This window comes from Panthera tigris, chromosome A3 (genome assembly GCF_018350195.1).
Source record: "Panthera tigris isolate Pti1 chromosome A3, P.tigris_Pti1_mat1.1, whole genome shotgun sequence".
Classification (NCBI taxonomy): Eukaryota; Metazoa; Chordata; class Mammalia; order Carnivora; family Felidae; genus Panthera; species Panthera tigris.
The window spans coordinates 27,756,719-27,776,597 of record NC_056662.1 but is presented as its reverse complement, the minus strand read 5'-3'; the positions used below and the strand labels follow the sequence as shown (position 1 = coordinate 27,776,597).

General features: G+C 54.9%; 2 protein-coding genes across 4 annotated transcripts in view; one reads left to right on the top strand and one right to left on the bottom strand.

The window, feature by feature from the left end:
• The window catches only part of FAM110A (family with sequence similarity 110 member A), a 125,266-nt gene that overhangs the window by 21,146 nt on the left and 84,241 nt on the right, over nucleotides 1-19,879 (bottom strand). The window lies entirely within an intron of this gene.
• On the top strand, nucleotides 7,226-19,485 carry SLC52A3 (solute carrier family 52 member 3). 3 transcript variants are annotated; one of them, XM_042980710.1, is made up of 5 exons: nucleotides 7,226-7,269; nucleotides 13,612-14,237; nucleotides 15,268-15,773; nucleotides 17,434-17,557; nucleotides 18,055-19,485. In XM_042980710.1, the coding sequence occupies exons 2-5, from the start codon at nucleotides 13,671-13,673 to the stop codon at nucleotides 18,265-18,267; spliced, it is 1,410 nt and encodes a 469-aa protein (XP_042836644.1). In that variant the 5' UTR covers nucleotides 7,226-7,269; nucleotides 13,612-13,670; the 3' UTR covers nucleotides 18,268-19,485. The 3 variants fall into 3 exon arrangements, with proteins under 3 accessions (XP_042836644.1, XP_042836643.1, XP_007073583.1); XM_042980709.1 differs by having other exon boundaries at nucleotides 7,250-7,269; nucleotides 13,332-14,237; XM_007073521.3 differs by lacking the exon at nucleotides 7,226-7,269 and adding an exon at nucleotides 7,912-7,929.

Genomic DNA, 19,879 nt, shown 5'->3' with positions numbered 1-19,879 from the left:
ACACCGTCCGGGCTCCCTGTCCAGTGCTCTTCCCACTGGATCAGTGTGGGAATACCAGTTTCTTCCCTGGAACCTTCTGGAGCCTTGGGAAGGGGCCACTCTCCTGTCCGGCCCCATGCCTCCCTACCAGCCCTTTGAGAGAAATATTAATATTTTGGAGTGAAACCGCGCTCCTTTGTTATACAAGGAAGTGGCCTTCTTTTTTTAGAGATGCAGAGTGAATTATTGGAGGGGATGATTCATGATCTCTATAATCCACATTAAACCACCTTGAAAAGAAATGGAGGAAGCATTACGGAAAACGCCAGAGTTCATCGGGACGTCGGATATACAGTTCATAATGTTATCCTCTGTTTTTCTGTGTGTCTAAAATTACTCGACGTAGTTCAGCGTAAACCACTGAAAGAAAAACACGAGGGCAGCCCCTGGGTGTGGCCACAGCTGTGAACGTGAATTGAGAAGGCTGGAAGGCAAGCTAGGAGAACATTCTGGACTGGGAAAACCGGGTCTGTGTGTGGGCCCCTGGGCAGTCCCTCCCCGTGTGGGGCCCCTTCCCCTGGGACACCCTGAGTCTCTGCCCCAGTGCTGTGTCTGGTGCTCTCATGGATTCGGCCACTGGGGGCTCTGCACCCCTTCCCCAGGACACCGACTCTCAGGTTGGGGGCCAGGCAGGAGGCCAAAGGCTTCGCTGTCCCCGAGCCCCGAGAGGCCAGACCAGTCTGCCAGTGTCTGGACTGGGGAATGGACAGAAGGACGCAGCCCCATCTCACCCTTTCGATCTGGGCCTAGGCACCTGCTCTCTTGCACCATCTACCCCATTGAACTGGCTGGGAAACTGAGGCCCAGGCCTGACCTGGGTCCCCTGCTTTGGGGGCCTGTACTCTTCTTAAGGACCCAAGACATATAATCCTACAGAAGGAAGAGGGCAGAGAAGGAGGCCCAGTGCACCAAAAGAGTCAGAAGCTGATGTCTGGCCCTCAGCAAGTCAGGGTCAGAGGCAGAGGGCAGGGGACGCGTCCCCGGCAGCGTGAGGTCTCTGTGTGAGGAAGTCGGTGCAGGCCGGGAGCCTCCAGCCCCTGTGGAGAGGGCTCTCCCGTCCCTAGCTGTGCCCCCTGCATCAGTACGGCCCCAGTCTCCCCAGCTCGGGGCCAGGGGATCCTCTCTCCCTGTTCAAGCAGGAACCTCAATGTCCCTGTCAGCCTGTCCCTCTCACTCACCCCCAAACCAGCGAAGTGCTCTCCTTAAGACTTCCCCTTCCATTCAGCCAGTCAACAAATATCTTCCAAGTTCCTTCCACATGCCAGGCACAAATTAGGCACCAGGACCTCCACTGTGAACAAAACAGACACAGTCCGTCCCCCCTCCCTGCCCCCCCCCCCCACTGCTGAGCTGACACTGGTGGGAAATAGACACAAAGCAAGATGAGTCAACGAACACATAACGCACCATCAAGGGCACAGTTAGCAAAGCTATCGAGGCACGAGGAGCTAGAGAGTGGTGGTGACCAGACAATTCTAATTTAGGGTCACCTCTGAAGGGTGAGATTGAGCAGACACCTGAATAAAGTGAGGGAGGGGCCATGGGGCTACCTGGGGAAAGAGGGCAAGTGCAAAGGCCCTGAGGCAGGGAATAGGTTTGCCACCTGAAGGGTTGGCAAGAAGACCAGTGTGGCTGGAGCGGAGAGTGCCGGCGAAGAGACTACTGCGACAGCCACACAGGACACGAAGGGGCTGGATGGGGGCGGTGGCAGTGGAGGGGTACAGAGTGGCCCGATTCTGGATCTGCTAAGGGATCAGTATGTGCCGTGTGGGAGCAAAAAGGAGTTGGGAGAGAAGATAGCACCTCCATTTTAGAGACCATGCTCCTTTCGGTATCCCCAGCGCATGGAACAGAGCCGATCTCAATCAGCAGTTACTGAAAGAGAAAAAGCAAATAAACGGAGAAAGAATCTCAGCCCGCCCACTCCTTCTGGCCTCCCAGCTATCGTTTTCCAGAACTGAAGGCGTCTTTCAGGGACTCCCCCATACCCTCCCACAGGATGCTGGGAGGCCATCCTCGGTATTCCTGGTAGGAACTCTCTACTCCACCCGGGCTGGAATTTCCACCATCCTTCACTCCTGGAATCCTGCCCTGAGCACCTTCCAGAAATCTGTTACCAAGAAAGCATCTGTCACACATACCTCTCCCAGCCCAGTTACTCCGGCTTGAGTAAAGGGCACCCTCACCTATGTGCCCCCATTCAGATGCCACCACAATTTCCTCCACTTGGGTTCTCCCTGTTCTTCACACAGGACAGAGCCGAGGAGAGAGAAAAGAGGTCCCAGATGTGCTCTGAGAACAGAGGAGGCTGTCCCCTCCCTTGAGCTGCAGGTAAGACCTCTATTAATGCAACACAAAATGGCATTCGAGGTTTCTTTCAGTTCTTTTTCTTCATTTTTCTTTTTTTAAAGTAATTTTTTAATGTTAGGTTACACAACTAACAGGGTTTAGCCCCCTAGAAAGTTAAAATATTTCAGTGAAAGCTAAACTCCTCTTTGATCACCCCCCATCACCCTTCCCATTCCCTGACCCCCTCCACACACACACCATTCCCAAGGCAACCATTGCTGCGAATTTGAAATTCACGCTTCTAGATTTTTTCCTATGGATGTATATGTGGTAAACACCACACACACACACACACACACACACACACACACACCCCTAATGAATATGTGGCATTTATTTGTGGGAAAAAATGTTTCCACAGATGGACTCATACCGTATTTATCCTGTGGCTTTTTTCTCCGCTCTGTTCTGGGCTCTTGAATTCAATTCACAGATAAGAGATCGTATTCACTCTGATGGGGCTGCGCCACGCGACTGGCCCTTACAGAGAGCAGATTGCTTTAGAGGCACTCTCAGAAGCTCCTCTCTCTAATCCCCTCGAAGCCTACGTCTCCTTTCCCCCCACTCTCCTTCCTGCCACCTCCCCGGCACGTACGCCCCGCGCACTCCCCGGAGAGAAGGTCCTAATTCCTCAGATGCCCCAGGCAGGTTCATCTTCGGAGGTTGTAGCACCCTGCGCCCTCTGGTGGCTCCCGTGGGTAACTGCAGCGGCGCCTCCAACCCCCTCATCCATTCACCCCACGAACCGGTTCTGGAAGCCCTGCCCACCCACCACCTAGGCGTGAACCTTCCCGCGCCTGCCCTGGGGGCCCGGTGGCGGATTAGCTGATCTCCGCTCTGGAAAGGCTCCTCGTGGAATGTGAGCGCCCTTGTGACCTGCCAGAAGAATGTACACGTTTGACGAGCCCCGGAGGGCAGCTCTTTGTGGGAAACTCGTGGTCCTCGTGCAGCGCCTTTGGAAGGCAATGAACTGGACGATCTCTCTCTGAGCACGTTGTAGTTCACTGCTGGGAGCGGATTCTGCAGGTATTGGCAGTGTTTGCGGCCGCAGCAAACGACAGGGGCCCAGCAACGGGGGTGGGCCAAATTCGTCCTGGGGCAGTCGGATAATGGAACACCTGTAGGCCTGTCCTTCCCCAGCCTGGGACTCTGTCCCTCTCAGGGTGCCTCTGCTGGCTCCCCCCACTCCGAAGCCTGCCCGGATTCACCACTCCGGGTTCCCCTCGCCCTCTTTTTTTCCCTACGGACTAACACACTAACTAATGTCCTCACTTCCTACATTTATTGTCCCTTCGCTTCACTAGAAGGTCAGCTCTCCAAAGACCAGGGCTTCGTCTGTCTCCTCTGTTCAATTTTATGTCCCAAGCATCTCTCCCAGTGCCTGACATTGTTGGTGTAACCGAATGAGGGAAGCAGGGCCCTGTGGGCCCCCAAGCCGAACACGGAGACCGGGTTTGCAGTGAAGAAAATTTTAATTTGCAAGGCCACCTAACGGGGAGGTGGGAGTGGGGGTGGGATCTCAAATCTGCCTGCCCTGAAAAAGGGGTCTTGAGGCTTTCCTGGATTTTAGGGAGAGCCTGGACCAATGTGATTGGAAGCTACAAAGGGGGAGGTAAAGTTGAGGGCGTTGTTGATCCGCGCAGGCGCAGTCCATCAGGACGCTCCTTAGGTCGCGGGCCGCTCAGTGCGTGGAAAGCCACTTACACAAATGTCTTGTGAGTTGCGCGTCAGAGAGAGTTCACCTATGAGAGGCGGTGACAAGGCCCCATGGTATATTCCCTAGGCTAATTGCCCTTTAGAAGCAGGCAGTCTGTTGTGGAAAGAAACAGGCTTTGGGTTACAGTTCGCTTCCCTCTAGCTACTCTGAACGCAGGACAACAATAACTTAGCCTTGTTTTCAGATCAGAAGCGGAGACTTTATCGGAAAGCGCCGGTTTCACTGGCACTTAATAAAAGTTGCTCAGTGACTGAAGCCACTGAATGAGGGTCTGGATGTGCAGGCTATAGCAAGATCTCTGAGATACTTGGTAGAAAAGGCAAGCCTCAGAAAGCAGTCGGCCGTATGCCCCAGTCTGTAAAGAATGCTGGTGGGACGTTTTCCCGTAAACCTAAAATTGCTCCCACAAAAGATACTACCAGTCTTTTTTTGTTTTTTAAGTTTACTTATTTATTTTGAGAGGAGGAGAGTGGGGAGGGGCAGAGAAGGAGAGACAGAATCTCAAGTAGGCTCCACACTGTCAGCACAGAGCCCAACAGGGGGTCGAACTCACAAACCGTGAGATCGTGACCTGAGCCGAAGTCGGAAGCACAACTGACTGAGCCACCCAGGTGCCCCGATAATAGTAAGTCTTTTTTTTTTTTTTTAAGTTTGTTTATTTTTGAGAGAGAGGGAGAGCGCGTGCACGCATGCGTGGGGGGAGGGGCAGAGAGAGAGGAATTCACAGAATCCGAAGCAGGAGCCGGGCTCTGAGCTGTCAGCACAGAGCCCGACTCCGGGCTCGATCTCACAAACCACGAGATCATGACCTGAGCTGAAGTCGGATGCTAAACCGACTGAGCCACCCAGGCGCCCCAATAACAGTCTTAATTAAACAACCGAGGCTGTAAAAATATCTGGAGATGACAAGGAAAGGGAGAATATTTTGGTTGGGGTTCATCCATTCGTGCACGTGAAAGAGGGCTTCAGTTGTCTCCGTCCTGACCTCAGACTTTTCACTAGGGTTCTTTCCAGCTGGTCTCTGCCAGGTGGGCAGAGCATCCCCTGCTGGGAACAGAAACTGTCCCCTCAAGCCACAAGGACACCCTGAGCTAACAGGAGGAAGAGCCATTTGACCTTCACTGCCCACCTGCAGGGACCCACCCCCTTTGTCCTGCACCTTCCTCATATAGACCTGGAAGTATTTTCGGCACTTTGGAAACTGTCTTTGACACATTCGTCCTCTGTCTTTCCGGTGTTGGCCTTGCTGAAATCAATTCCTTTCTTGTTTCACCTCTACTCGTCTCTCTGCCTCTGGATTTTATCAACAGCCCGTGTGGCAGAACCGGATCTGTTTTGCACCCCCGTGCCCTGGCTACATATGCAACAAACATTTATTAAGCTCCCAATGTATAGTGGTTATATTAGAAACAGGTATCTGGAAAGGTTTCTTTGGAGGAGGTAACATTTGAGATTGGGTTTGAAATTACAGATAGGATTGTGCCAGAGATGGGACAGAAAGGGTATTCTAATAGAAGAATTCATATGGAAATTTTGGTGGCTTCGATGTACTATAAATACTTAGAGAATGGTAAGCAGTTCTGGCTACATATAAGAAAGGGCAAGTGATAAAATTGTCAAGGTTTATTGGTCCCAGCTGAGAAGGGACAGAAATGTGAGGCTTAGGCATTTTTCTTAATTTAGTGAGCAAGCAGGGAGTCCTTGAGGGTTGATAATATAGACATTTAAAAATTTTTTTTTAACATTTATTTATTTTTGAGAGACAGAGCACAAGCGGGGGAGGGGGAGAGAGAGAGAGAGAGAGAGAGAGACAGAATCTGAAGCAGGCTCCAGGCTCTGAGCCGTCAGCACAGAGCCCGACGCAGGGCGTGAACTCACAGACCGCGAGATGTGACCTGAGCGGAAGTCGGACGCTTAAACCGACTGAGCCACCCAGGTGCCCCTGAAGATACTTTTAAATGGAAAACAAAAATACCCTAAGAGGCCCCGATGATGTGGCAGGAAGTGAAATCACACCAGCAGGGATGCGGATCCAACTGAAGGGAGAATGGTTGGAGTCAGAAAGGAGCATCAGAGGAGGGGACAGGAGCAGCCTCCCTGCCGGGGGTCCCGGTGGAGCCCCCCCAGGAAGCACATTCTTGTGTCCTCGCAACCCAAATGGTTCCTTAGCCCCTGCCAGCCGAGAGGGGGAAGGGGGTCTGCTCACCTCTCCTCCCAAGCTTTTGCCTGGAGAGTGATTGCTCTCTTGAGTAATTGAATGTCTCCGAGAACACAGCAAAAAGCAGGTCAGAATTCCCAGCAGAAGTCAACAGGCCATGAACAAATGTACAAGCCCCAAGCCCTGGGCGATGCGTTCCCCACCCCACCCGGCCCCACCCCCCACTCCAGCCATCGGGCCGTGTGAGTTGGGTTCGAATATGACCTCACGCTTACCAGCCAGGACACCTTGAGCCAGTCGCTGAACCTCTTTGGAGTCTCAGCTTCCCCACCTGTAAAGTAGGAAATAAAAGCATTGCCTGCCGGCGACCTAGGATTCCTGAAAGGTTTCATCAGAATGAGCGGTTATTTGTCGGTCGTTATTTTGCCGCGGCTCTTGACTTCTCGGGGCCTCTGTTTCCTCATCTGTAAAGTGGGATTGCGATAGTAGCCCCCCCCCCCAAAAGGCTGTGAAGAGTAGATACACGGATTCATGTCAAGCTCGGTGCCTGGCACACACTGCCTGTCAGGATTTCTGCCCCATGAGGAGGGCGCTGTTAACACCCCCACTTTCCAAGTGACTTGCTTAAACTCCACTATTCGCACCAGGAGTTTGGGCTCCAGGGAGCCCTGCCCCTGGAGTGACAGGAATTATGGTGGCCCTGGGGCAAGGCCAGAGGCAGCCTGGGCAGGTCTTCTGCCTTCTCGGGGTCAACCCTCATAAAATGTGGATGGCGGTAAGCGCCTGAGAATGTGAGCCCTTTGCTGCGCCCGCGGGGTCATCGGGATCTTCAGGATCGGGGTGGCCGGGCCGGGCTCCAGACACACAGTAGGCTCTTGGTGCAGCCGACAGCCCCGCCCCCCACCCCCCGCCCCTCCCCCTCCGCTGGGCTGGGCGGGGCAGGTTAATACTAACCCGGCCGCCTCCGCCCCTCCCAGGCAGAGTCACTTGGGACCGGGACCTGCAGGTAAGCCGGCAGAAACTGGGCGGCTCGGGCCTCTGAAGGCACGGCTGCCTCTACCGGGGCCCTGAGCGGGGGGGGGGGGGGGGGGGGGGGGGGACACTTATCTGGGGACAGCCAGTGGCCTGTAGCTTCCCACGCCCCCCCACCCCCCAGTTTCAGACTCCTGGGTTGGAGGCCAGAGGGATAGGAGGGACGAAGGGCCTCTCCCTCTGCGGTCCGTCGGAGCCGGGAGCCCAGCTGGGACGCCCGGTGGACTCCAGCCCCCTCCTCCCCGGGCCAAAAGACTGGGCCCCCCACCGACCTCTGCCCGGCTGCATGAACACGCCGCTGGGGAAGTCTAGACGGCCATTCCTGCCAGGTTGGGCTGGAACCTCACCAGCCTGGCAGGAGGGCTGGGGGTTGGGATGAGCACGGAGGGGAGGCTGCTTGACCAAGGTCAGCCTCGTGGGAGGCCCCGAGGAGGAGGAGGAGGAGGAGGAGGAGGAGGAGGAAGGAGGAAGGGAGCTGGAAGTCTCTGCCAGCCGGCCTGCTGGGCTCCCATTATCTCCTCCCTTCCTCCCTGTCAGCCAAGACCCGCAGAACAGGCCCATCCCCGCCCCCTTTCTTAGATGGAGAAACCAGGCCCCAGAGAGGGTGAGCAGCTGGCCTAAGGACACACAGCGGGTGAGCACAGGCCCGGACGCCCACCACAACCTGAGATGGGGGGGATGGGGGGGGGGACACGGTGTGGGCAAGCACCGCCTCCTCTCTGGGCCTCGGTTTCCCCGCATCTGTGAGATGGGAACATTGAGTTGGAGAAGGCCCCTTGATACATGTGGACGTGAGTGAGGGGGTGAGGGCGGTGGCTGAGCCAGGCCAGGGTTCCAGCACACCCTGCTACTCCCCTACTTCCATCGCCTCCCCTCCCGCCCCCTGCCCTCTCCGCCCCACCTCCTCCTTTTGCCCCGCCTCTGTCTCTCCATCTCTCTGTCTCTCTTTCTGCCCATTTTGGCTTCTAGCTTTGGTTCTTTCACTCCCTGCTCTGTCCTCTCAAAGCCATCCTGCTCCAGCCCGGACAACCTCCCCACCTCTCTCGTGAGGGCGGGCCGGGCCCCAGGTGGGGGTCACCGAGGACTCTGGGACAACACTGACTCAGACCCCTGTCCAGGAGCGGGTGTAGACCGTGCCCACACTGCCAGCTGGCATGGCCCAGGCCAGCCAGGTCGACTCAACCCGCATGGCTGAGGCAGGCTGTCGACCCAGCCCTTGGCAAACTAGGTGGCCACCTTGGCACTGGGAGAGAGACAGGGCCCTGCTCACACAAAGATTATACTACAGTGGGAGAGGTCGGCACTCAAAAGATAAGACACAGATAAATCGTCGCAACTGAACTGAGGAGGGCACAAAGCAGAGAGCCGGGGAGGGTTCGGACCGGAGCCTCCCGATGGTCAAGGTCGGACAGGGCCTTTCCCTCCTGGTGGGGCAGAGGGTGGCCCAGCCACACACTGAGGGTACACTGGCCCCCCACCCCCACCCCCTGCACCCCCCTGGGCCTAGGACTCTCAGCTTCCGCTGCAAAACTTTGAAGGAAAGAGACCTCTTCGGGGGGGGGGGGGTGGGGAACGACACTCCTGGCTTCTGTACCTGTGTGCCCACGTGTCATGGAGCGGACTGAGCCTGAAGAGTCTCATTCAAAGCCTTGGGGTTCTGTTCTCCCACAGTCGCTGATGGGGCCCCAGGAAGTATCTAGGCCTTGGAGTCTGTCTCAGGTTCTCCCAGGCCGGCACCCCGTTTCTCCCCGGCCCGGCCCACGCGGTGGGGAGGCCCGGGGGTGAGTGGAAAGGGATCCTGCTCAGTGTGGCCCCTGCCACATCTTCACGATCCCCCTGCCTCCAGGGCTCTCTGCTCAGGCCGTGACGGTCAGACGTGCCTCGGTTCAAACCCCAGCTCCCAGCTGACCCCGCTGGGTGACCCCGGGCACATTACTTTGCTCTTCTTTTTTTTTTTTCAACGTTTTTTATTTATTTTTGGGACAGAGAGAGACAGAGCATGAACGGGGGAGGGGCAGAGAGAGAGGGAGACACAGAATCGGAAACAGGCTCCAGGCTCCGAGCCATCAGCCCAGAGCCTGACGCGGGGCTCGAACTCACGGACCGCGAGATCGTGACCTGGCTGAAGTCGGACGCTTAACCGACTGCGCCACCCAGGTGCCCCTACTTTGCTCTTCTGAGCCACGGTTAACTCATTTATGAAATGGGGGTGATCATCCTGCCTACCTCGGGATTGTGGAGAGGATTTGATGGAGAGTGTGTGTAAAGCCCTTGGCCAGTAGATGATGGCTGTTGTTACAGTTCTCATTACTGTTATCATTACTGTCTCTTTTTGCCTGGATTCCTCCACCAGCTTCCTGATAATTAACCTATTTGGCAGGTCTCATTCCTATGCCTGCCCCGGCCCCACATTACTCTCTTCACAACAGCCAGCATGATTATGGTAAAACGAAATTACAGCGGGTCCTCCCTCTGCCCAGGAAGGGAGACTTCGGCTCAGAGAAAACGCCTAAACTCTTGCCTCCAGGGCCCTGTGTGACCTGCCCATCTCCTCCCACACTGGCCTCCTGGTTCTCCCAACACCAAGAGCTGTTGCTGGGACCTGGCAGGTGAGGCCCCACCCCAGGGCCTTTGCACTTGCTGTTCCCGCCCCCTGCACTACTCTCCCCTGGCAGCACTCACTCTCACATTTCCTTCATGTTCCCCCTGACAATCCCGGATAGGAATGCCGCCCTCCCAGCTCTGCTCCCCTCCCACAGCCCTCATCACTGCTGACTTGCTCAGTGTTTCACAGCAAGTGCCCAGTAAATACTGGTTGAATGAATGCACCGCACTGCAAGGTCACTATAAGAAAAAGAGAAAAGAGAGATAAGGACTTTTAAAAACTTCCCCAGCATACTCCCTCTGAGCCACTCCTTAGTACTCTGAAACAACAGGGTACTCTGCACGTGCAGTTCCCTCTGCCTAGGACATTCTCCCCCACTCCGCCCCTGACTCATTTCACTGATGGCCACATCCCCCATCAGTGTCTCCCAGGTCCAGGAGCATGTGGCACTCGGTATGTGCTGAAAGTAGGCCAGGGCAGGAGAGCCACGCAGGAGATGGGTTAGGCTGGGCCATTCCACCATCATAACTGCTTTCTAGACAAGAGAAGAGACTTGTGGGACCAAATCACTTCCCTCAAATTACAGAACCCAGAGAACTCGGCTCGGGTGTAGGGATTCAGTCTTTCAGTGCATAGAACCTAGTGCACATAAATGAAATTCAGGCTCCTTACCTGCCTATCTGCCCTCATCTCCCCATCAAGCCCACTGCTCCAGCCACACTGGCCCAGGCTCGTTCCTGCCCCAGGACATTTGCACAAGCTGTTCCCTCTGCCTATATTTTCTTTGGGTTTCTTTATTCTTTTTTTTAACACATTTTTTTCTTTAAATCCAAGTTAGTTAAATATACAGTACAATGATGATTTCAGGAATAGAATTTCGTGGATTTTTGCCCTTAATGGAAAAACCGATATATTTGATTTTATACCTGCTATATACATTTAACGATTTTTTTTTAAAAGATTTAAATCCAAGTGAGTCAACACAGTGTGATAATGATTTCAGGAATAGAATTTTGTGATTTTACACTTAATATTCTACTTCTCATTTAAAAACTATTTAAATATTTGATCCGGCTGGAATTCCTTTTTCAGGCGTCGGGAATAGGAAGTAAGAAAGAGATCTAGCTTTATTTCTTTTTCCCAAAGGAGTACCGTAGCAAGTCAGATTTTCTGACTGGTTCTATGCAGGAAAACCACAGGCGTGAATGAACGTGTAGCTGGACAGCTTGCTGAACTCTCTCGTTATTTTAATAGCTTTTCAGATGATACAAGTAACCATCTCTCTTTAGCAAATCCACCTCCTCCCTTTAATTATTGACTTCTTCCTCTTTATTAGAAATATCGTTTATTGCCTCCTCTATATCCTTTGTTTATTTTACACTACCTTCTGCGGTCAAGGCCTTGAGCAGTGAATCAACACCGCGCCGTCGACCGTTGACTGTTTCTGTCCGTTTCTCCTGGCGTGTCTGAGACTCTGGGGGAATGTTACTCAGAATACAGACGTTTGCTACTGTTTTGACTCCGCTATGGAGTGCGGTACCTATCAATATGAAATGACTCAGCGGCTTAATTTATACCCTTGGCATCAAATCCCATATTAAGGCTCTTTGTTTTTTCTCTCTCTCTCTCTTTCTCCCTCCATTCATCCATCTCTTTGCATTTCTCTGGAAGATGTCTGCCCCCGAGTTTACTCGTAACTTGTCAATGCCTCTTTCAGGTGTATTTCAACAACTAATGTTTGGTTTTGGTTTTTGATCAAATCCCCGTTAGGGCAAGACCTGAGCTTCTGAGTTGGGACATTCAGAATAAAGGAGATAAATGTTAGTTTCTGGCTACTATAACCAGTCTGCTATATCCTTGAACATCTATGTCTGTCCACTTGGCCACTGTTTTGCTATATATAATGTGAGTAGTTTAAACAAGATGAAAGCTTACTTACAATGTAAACAACACTGAACAAACAAAATAGTTCAGTGGCAGGCAGAACAGGACTCGTTTGCAGCTTTGTGCCATGAAGTCTTGAAGTCTAGTCTCCCTCTAGCCCCCACACCATCCCTTTTGGTGCAAAACGGCTGCTGGAGTTCTGGGCATCACACCCGAATTCCAGACAGCAGGATGGAGGAAGAGCGGGAAGGTACACCCCCTCATCTTTAAGGAGACTTCTCAAAGTCTTCACAGCCTCATCGGTCTGGCCTCGATTAGATGGCCATGCACTGCTATAAGGGAGGCTGGGAAGTATACTCTTGTAGCTTTTTGTTTTTTAATTTCTCACGTTTATTTATTTTTGAGAGAGAGACAGAGTGTGAGCAGGGGAGGGGCAGAGAGAGAGGGAGACCCAGGATCCGAAGCAGGCTCCAGGCTCGGAGCTGTCGGCACAGAGCCTGACGCGGGGCTCGAACCCACGAACCGTGAGATCATGACCTGAGCCGAAGTCGGACGCTCAACCCACTGAGCCACCCAGGCGCCCCTGTACTCTTGTAGCCTGGTGGCTGTTTGCCCAACCGAAAATCTGGTCTCTGTAACAACAAAAGAAGAAAGGAAGAGGGACTCATGGGAGGCAGCAGCCATTTGCCTCGGAGTATCATTCAACCTCTCCTTGTTTGTCCTTCCATATCGGTTCACCGATTGTAGACAGAATTCTGCCCGAGTTGGTGTAGGGCAGCTTTGTCGCAGTGAGATCCTGCCCGTCCTGGACCACATTCTGGTCTCAGGTGGGAGTGAGCGGCCGAGAAGCTGTGCACAAGAGACCTGTGAGACAGGTCCTCTCCAGGCGACAGCTGCCTGGAGCTTGTCTCCGTGGGTCCTCTCGGCTTGCCTCGAGCCAGGCCTGTTCCAGGCTGTTAGGCTGGCCTCAACAGGTGAGAGGCCAGAGCTTAAGCCAACTGCCTCAGGCCTCCAGAAAGGAGGTGGTGGGGTGAGACAGAAAGCAGGTCGGACTGCCCTCTGCTCCAGGATTGGCTTCCCTCAGTGGAGGAAGGAAGAAGAGAGTTCATCTGGGGCCCGAGAGTCAGATTCTGTGTGTGGGAACCCGGAAAGGAGCCGCTGAGGTGTGGGGAATTTCCCCGGGTAAGGCATGGCCACAGAGACGCTTCTGCCCCTTCTAGAAGAACAAGAAAGACTGACAAGAGGGAGGGACTGAGGGATCAGGCCTGGGTTCCCATGGGGGTTAGGAGGCCCAGTGCTGCAGGGGACGAGCTCCAAATCCCACCTCCCCGGACCCCGCCCACCTGTAAAAGGAGGTGACTGGCCCAATCAACATTTCTCTCCGAAATGGTGCCTATGCCCTTACTGGGCCCCAGGCACTGTTTAAGATGCATTAACTCATTAACACATTTGCATCTCATTCCAACGATGAGGTCAGGACGGTCACTGTCCTCGATTCCCTTTTTTTTTTCTTTTCTCTTTTTCTTTTCTTTCCTTTTTCTTTGAAGAGGGTGCTTGGTTTGTTGTTTGCTTGCTTTGATGCAGCAGCTGTGCGATTCAATGTGTCCAACTTCTCTCTGGCGGTCTCTGGAATGACGAGCCACTGTTAGGGAGGCTTTCCCCTCTGGAAAGGTTAGCCATCAAAGAATGCGTCCGTTTTCCTATCACGAAGAGCCAACTTGTTCAGGAGAAGGGGAGAGATCAGGAAACACACCTGGGCTCCACGGCACTGTCTCGTCACCGATGGCGACCCTGACGTCCCGCTCACCTGATGTTTTTCTCCGGCAGCCCCGCCGCAGGCCGATCCGGGAGGTGGCGGCTTCGTTCGGCACGGGGCGGACATCACCATGCCCCTCCTGATACACCTGCTGGTCTGCACCTTCGGGCTGGGCTCCTGGGTGGCCATCAACGGGCTCTGGGTCGAGCTGCCCCTGCTGGTGACGGAGCTGCCCGAGGGGTGGTATCTCCCCTCCTACCTCACGGTGATCATCCAGCTGGCCAACATCGGCCCCCTCCTGGTCACCCTGCTCCATCACTTCCAGCCTGGCTGCCTCTCGGAGGTGCCCATCATCTTTACCGTGCTGGGCGTGGGCACCGTCACCTGCACCCTCTTCGCCTTCCTCTGGAATGTCACTCCCTGGGTGCTGGACGGCCCCCACAGCATCGCCTTCATGGTCCTCACCTTCTTCCTGGCCCTGGTGGACTGCACCTCGTCGGTCACCTTCCTGCCTTTCATGAGCCGGCTGCCCGCCCACTACCTCACCACCTTCTTCGTGGGCGAAGGGCTCAGCGGCCTCCTGCCTGCGCTGGTGGCTCTTGCCCAGGGCTCGGGTCTCACTACCTGTGTCAATGTCACTAAGCCGTTAGAAACCACCCCAAGCGCCGAGACCACCGGGAAGACTGTCTTCCCCCAGGTACCCGACATTTCCCATGGCCGCGCTCTGTGACTGATCACAGACCGGGCCACGCGGGGGGCTCGTGCTTCCTAGACGCTGGGCAGACCGCTGTCCTTGACCCGGCTGCGCTCTCGCATCACCTGCCCCAGGGGAGCTCACTTTCAGAGCGTTTTGCGTTTCCAGCTTGCAAAATCGGGACTGTGTGAACGTGTATTTCCTCAAAATTCCCCGGGTGATGCTAACGTACGGCCAGGGCCAAGAACCGTAGGCTTTAGCCACGGCTTCGTGTTGTTTCACAAGTCAGACTTTGTTTCCCCCTGGGTCTTAGACACCTCACACGCACCCACCTGGTGTTGCCCAAACCACGGCAGTTCATCACCGGGCGCAGACCAGTGGCCCCAGGCGGCCGTATCCTGCAAGCGTTTGACTTTGACTGTTTGACTTGGTTGAAGACATTTAAACGTTTGAAATGTCCCACGCGTAAATCTAGATGTACATAGGTTATCTCTTGAAAAGCGAGTTGGCCGTGGGGCGCCAGGCGGGCTCAGTCGGTAGGGCACGCGACTCCTGATCTCCGGGTTGTGAGTTCGAGCCCCACGCTGGGCCTGGAGAGGACTTAAAAGCTTTAAAAGAAAAAGCGAGAGAGGGATTGGGCCACACCAGGCCACCTTCCCACAGGGCGACTTTGGGTGACGCTGCCCCTCCTCAGAACACATCTGTGGCTGTCAGCCCTTGGCAGGCGGTAGGGTGGGAAAAGGTGGAACTCCTAAGTCAGAAAGAACCAAGTGGACTCACGTGGACTGGTTTTGCCACGCACTCCCTATGGCCCTTGGGTAACACAGACCGTTCTGACCCAGGCAAGGGGCTGGTCCCCAGGGAGCCGTCAGAGCTTGTGAGCATTTATTATCATTACCTTAGGAGCTATGTGTTATGTCATTCATCCCTTATTAACAATGCATGCTATTTATTGTACATTATTATTAATATTGTTGTTACCTGTGCCCTGACATCCCCCGCGGATCTGGCTGAGCCTTGTGTCTTTCCCCAGGGAGCTAACAGCACTTTTGCGTCTGACCTTGCCGGGACGGCACATTCCGCGGTCCATCTGGAAAGTCGCCACCTGCCGGCCAACTTCTCGCCTTTGGTCTTCTTCCTCCTCCTCTCCTTCATGATGGCCTGCTGCCTGGCCGCTTTCTTTGTCCTCCAGCGGCAGCCCAGACCCAGGGAATCTTCCATAGAAGACCTCCTCACCTCCCAGGTCACCCTCCACTCCATCCGGCCACGGGAAGGGGAGGACCTGGGCCCCCCCGGGCCAAGGGACAACAGCAAGGCCCAGGGGCATCCAGAGGAGAAAACGGCCCCCCACCACCCAGCCCACCTGACCTTCATCTACATCCTGGTGGCCTTTGTAAACGCGCTCACCAACGGCGTGCTGCCCTCCGTGCAGACCTACTCCTGCCTGTCCTACGGCCCCATTGCCTACCACCTGTCCGCCACCCTCAGCTCCATGGCCAACCCTCTTGCCTGCTTCCTCTCCATGTTCCTGCCTCACAGGTCCGTCCCACCTGGTCCTGGGGAACTCTTGTTGGGGCAGATTTCGTTCCAGAAGTCAGGATTCCAAACCCCACCTATCAGGCTCTACGTGTAGTGGTTAAGAACACGGTTTCTAGGGCTTGACTGCCTGGGTTCAGATCCCAACTCCGTCACGTCCTAGCTTCTGTGATCCTGGATAAGTCACTCCGCTTCCCTGTGCCTCAAGGGTACTTATCTGGAAAATGGGGGTGATAATAGTTCTACCTCCTAGGGTGGCCGGGAGCATAAGACAAGCTAACTTTGTAAAGATTTTAGAGCAGTGCCTGCACATGGCAGGTCCAATGTAAGTGCTCACTTGCCTTGACATTGGCCATTGAGAAGGAATGGGCAGGCAGGAGCTGAGGTTCCCATATACAAATAGAAGCCCCGGGGCTCAGAGAAAGGGTCTAATTCCCAGGATTTCAGCCCTGTTCTCCTGCCTCCAGCTCCTGCTGGCTCCTTTACAGCCGCAGTTCTGGAAGAATGGCTAGGCAAATTGATAAAATGCAGATTAAGCCAGTCTAGATTGGGGCCTGAGATTGCCAAATTTAGTCAAGCAACCTCGGTGGTTGCACCGTGGGGGGTTCAGACGCCGGTAGGAGACACAGGCTTTGGAGTCAGGGAACTTCAGGGTCTTACAACCTCCCACCCACCACTCCGCCCTGCCCATCCTGGCGGTCCTCTCCGACCTGCTCACACCCACCTCCCTCGGCCCAGGAAGAAGGGAGAATGGGAATAGCGTCAGAAAAGGTCAGATTGCCAGAGAGCTGAATGTCCTCCCTTAGGGCTTACAACTGTGGCGGGAGACTGGAGATTTCTGACGAAGCAGGAGCAGAAGCCACAGATCTGCGGGATGTGAGACACCCAGAATGTTAGAAATACCGAATCTGAAAGCCAGGGGCTCCAAGAATCTTCCAGCAGAAAGTGTCCTCAGAGGCAGAGGCAGACCCTCCGCTCTCACTCAGGACCACAGACGGGTCTTGGTGTCGTGAAGAGCGTAGGCAGGGAGGTCGCAGGGGTGACGACCCCAAGCGAAGGACGGTGTCCTCAGTTGTCACACCCGGAGCCTACCTGGAAGGCCACCAGGGCCTCTAGATCAGGCCAACCTCACGTTGTAGACCAGGGTAGATGAAGCCGGAAGGGAAGGGGTCAGCTGAGGTCTCACAACACCCCCTGCTGTGCCAGTGCTGTGATCAAAGCCACCTTCTAGTCAGCCGGGCTTCCTGGCTGAGGTTGGGAATGTTGCAGGAGGAAATGACAGCAGATAAAATACCGGGCGGGGCCCAGGGCCAGGCCCGGCACACTCTGCCCCACAGGCCCCCACAGGCCTGCGACACTCATCTCCTAGGGGAGGAGACGGGCTCAGAGACCAGTCTTACAGCTCCAGTGGGACATGGGATCCGGATCAGGTCCCTGTAGCACCAGATCCGTTGTGTCCCCCCTGCTGTTAACGTTCAGGGTGACTTAGGCCAGTCTTGCCCCTCAGCAACCTCACTGACCCACTTGAGCCAGGTGGCCTGGAAGTTTCCACGTGGATCTGACCTCTAACCCCGGAGACGCTGACCCTCCCCCCCCCCCGGGGTGGAGGCGGCAGGGGTCGGGCTTGCCATCTCTTACATCCTTCTCCCCTACTGTGCCCTAGGTCTCTGCCATTCCTGGGCGTCCTCACAGTGCTCGGGACTGGCTTCGGGGCCTACAACATGGCCATGGCCGTGATGAGCCCCTGCCCCCTCATGCAGGGCCACTGGGGTGGAGAAGTCCTCATTGTAAGTACCTGGCCTGTGGAGCTGCCCGCCCCCCCTCACCTAGCCAAGGCCCTTTCCACTGACCAAAGGCTTTGGGCCTGCTCCCCGAGGAAGCCCCAGTTGGGGTTGGGCAGCGGAGGGATGCTTCTCATTTGGGAACAGAGGCTTAGGAAGGTGAGGTGGCTGGTCCAAGGTGACAGTCCAGCCTCTCCCCTGAATGCCGCACCCTTCCATGTGGACGGGCATGCGTCTGCCAGCAGTGGCCTTCTCCCAGACGCCCTTGACTTGGTTATGGGGGGACATAAAGGCTATTGGGTTCTCCTTTGCCCTGGGCATGGGTGTCAACTCAGGGGGCCCCCTTAGCCCTAGAGGGTCACCCCCAAAGGCTCTACTCAACTCGGAGGTTATTCCCTGGGGTTCCCTTAGGCCCGCCAGGTCGCCCTACAAGCACCCTTCTCCCCTGGGGCTCACCCCCAAAGCCCCCTTCACTCTGCATCTCCCCTGCCCTGTACCCACAGGTGGCCTCCTGGGTGCTGTTTATCGGCTGCCTGAGCTACGTCAAGGTGATGCTGGGCGTGATCCTGCGCGACCGCAGCCGCAGCGCCCTCTTGTGGTGTGGGGCTGCGGTGCAGCTGGGCTCCCTCCTCGGGGCTGTGCTCATGTTCCCGCTGGTCAACGTGTTCAGGCTCTTCTCGTCCGCCGACTTCTGCAGCCTGCAGTGCCCCACCTAGGACCCCTGGCGTGGTCCGTTACATGACCCTGACCCGCTCCCGTTACTAACACTGGAAACCTGGGCAAGGCACGCAGCCCAGGCCACAGGGCAAGGGGCGGGGAGCCGGGGGGCAGAGCCCGAGTCCCTACACATCCACGCAGACTCCGCTCCGGAGCGGGGGAGAAAGCCACGGGCCTCCCACGGGGCCTGGAAATGCAAAGCACAGCCCTGCCCCCCATGCTGGGTCGCGATGCCTGCAGTTCCTTTTCAGAACTTCCGTGGGCTCTTGAGCCACGGCGGATTTGCAGCACCCAGCCGGAGGCAGGCTCAGGGGTGTCCGAAGGGGAACCGCAGAGAGGGCGAGCCAGCCCTCACAAGCGGTGTGACGTCACTTATTTCTCTGTGCCTCAGTTTCCTAAAATGGGGACCATGATAAATAGCACCTACCTCACAGGCGGAGCACAGGGATAAAGGGAAGAAGCACCCAGCGTTGGCCATTTCCTGACCTGACGCCCAAGGGAAGTTAAGTGCACATCAACACAACGGAGAAGTGGCCAGGAGGGTTGAGAGACGACCCCTGCCCGGTATCCTTTTTCCTATTATTCTCACAGAGGAGCTTGTAAAAGGACCCCTGGCTAATGGTGGGATCTTGGGGCATCTTGACTCCCCAGTTCCCAATATGGATGGACACTGTGCGCCACATACCCCTTCCCGTCACCGCTCCTGACTCAAAGAAGTCCGGCTTCCTGGAAAGCAAGTGACCTTCTGGGAGGCAGAGAGATGGGGGGGGGGGGGGGGGCTATGCCAAACCTCTCAAGTGAGTCCCATCCCCTCCCCCAGCCACCAAGGCTGAGAACTGGACCCGAGAACCCTGGGAAGCAGCTCTCTCAGCTGGGGAGGAATGCATCAGCTACCCGATTATTTTTTTTTTTTTTCTTTTTTTAGAGAGACATTCCCTGCTTTTAAACTAAGATCAGCCCTCTAAAATCAATATAATCAGTTTTCAGTTCTAAGGTCAAGGCTAAGCTCAGAAACGAACAGAATCAAAGGCTTAGAGAATGTTCGGTCCTGGGACTTCTTTTCTTCAGTGGTTTGCTTGCTTGCCACCCGCCCTCCCTTTAATTTATTTTGAATAGATAATATAGTCGCATGTTTCAAAAGTCAGAAAATATAAAATGATGTTCAGCAAAAAAATTCCATCTCTCCTCTCCTTCATCTGCCCCGGTTCCCCTCAACACACACACACACGCACGCACTTTATTTTCTTTTTCACTCTTGCAGAGATTATGCAAATGCAAATAGAGTCTTTTTACAGAAAAAGTACTAAACTACTGTGTCCCTTGTACCTTTCACTCAACAATGAAAATGGAGAGAGGGTTCTGGTTCTTTCCTATGACCACATCATATCCCGTCGTGTGGGGGTACCAAATTTATTCAACCAGTCCTCCGTAGAAAGACATTTGAAGGTACTGGAGACAACATTTGAAACAAAATCTCCCACTGCGATGCCTGGGTGGCTCAGATGGTTGAGGATCTGACTCTTGATTTCAGTTCAGGTCATGATCCCAGGGTCGTGGAATCGAGTCCCACCATCAGGCTCCATGCTGAGTGTGGAGCCTGCTTGAGATTCT

What these genes read in the sequence shown, in the direction of transcription:
- SLC52A3 (XM_042980710.1), top strand. Translation starts at nt 13,671, where the DNA reads ATGCCCCTCCTGATACACCTGCTGGTCTGCACCTTCGGGCTGGGCTCC. An exon ending in GGAAGACTGTCTTCCCCCAG is followed by an intron (nt 14,238 to 15,267) that starts GTACCCGACATT and finishes GTCTTTCCCCAG; the next exon opens with GGAGCTAACAGCACTTTTGC. An exon ending in GGGGTGGAGAAGTCCTCATT is followed by an intron (nt 17,558 to 18,054) that starts GTAAGTACCTGG and finishes CTGTACCCACAG; the next exon opens with GTGGCCTCCTGGGTGCTGTT.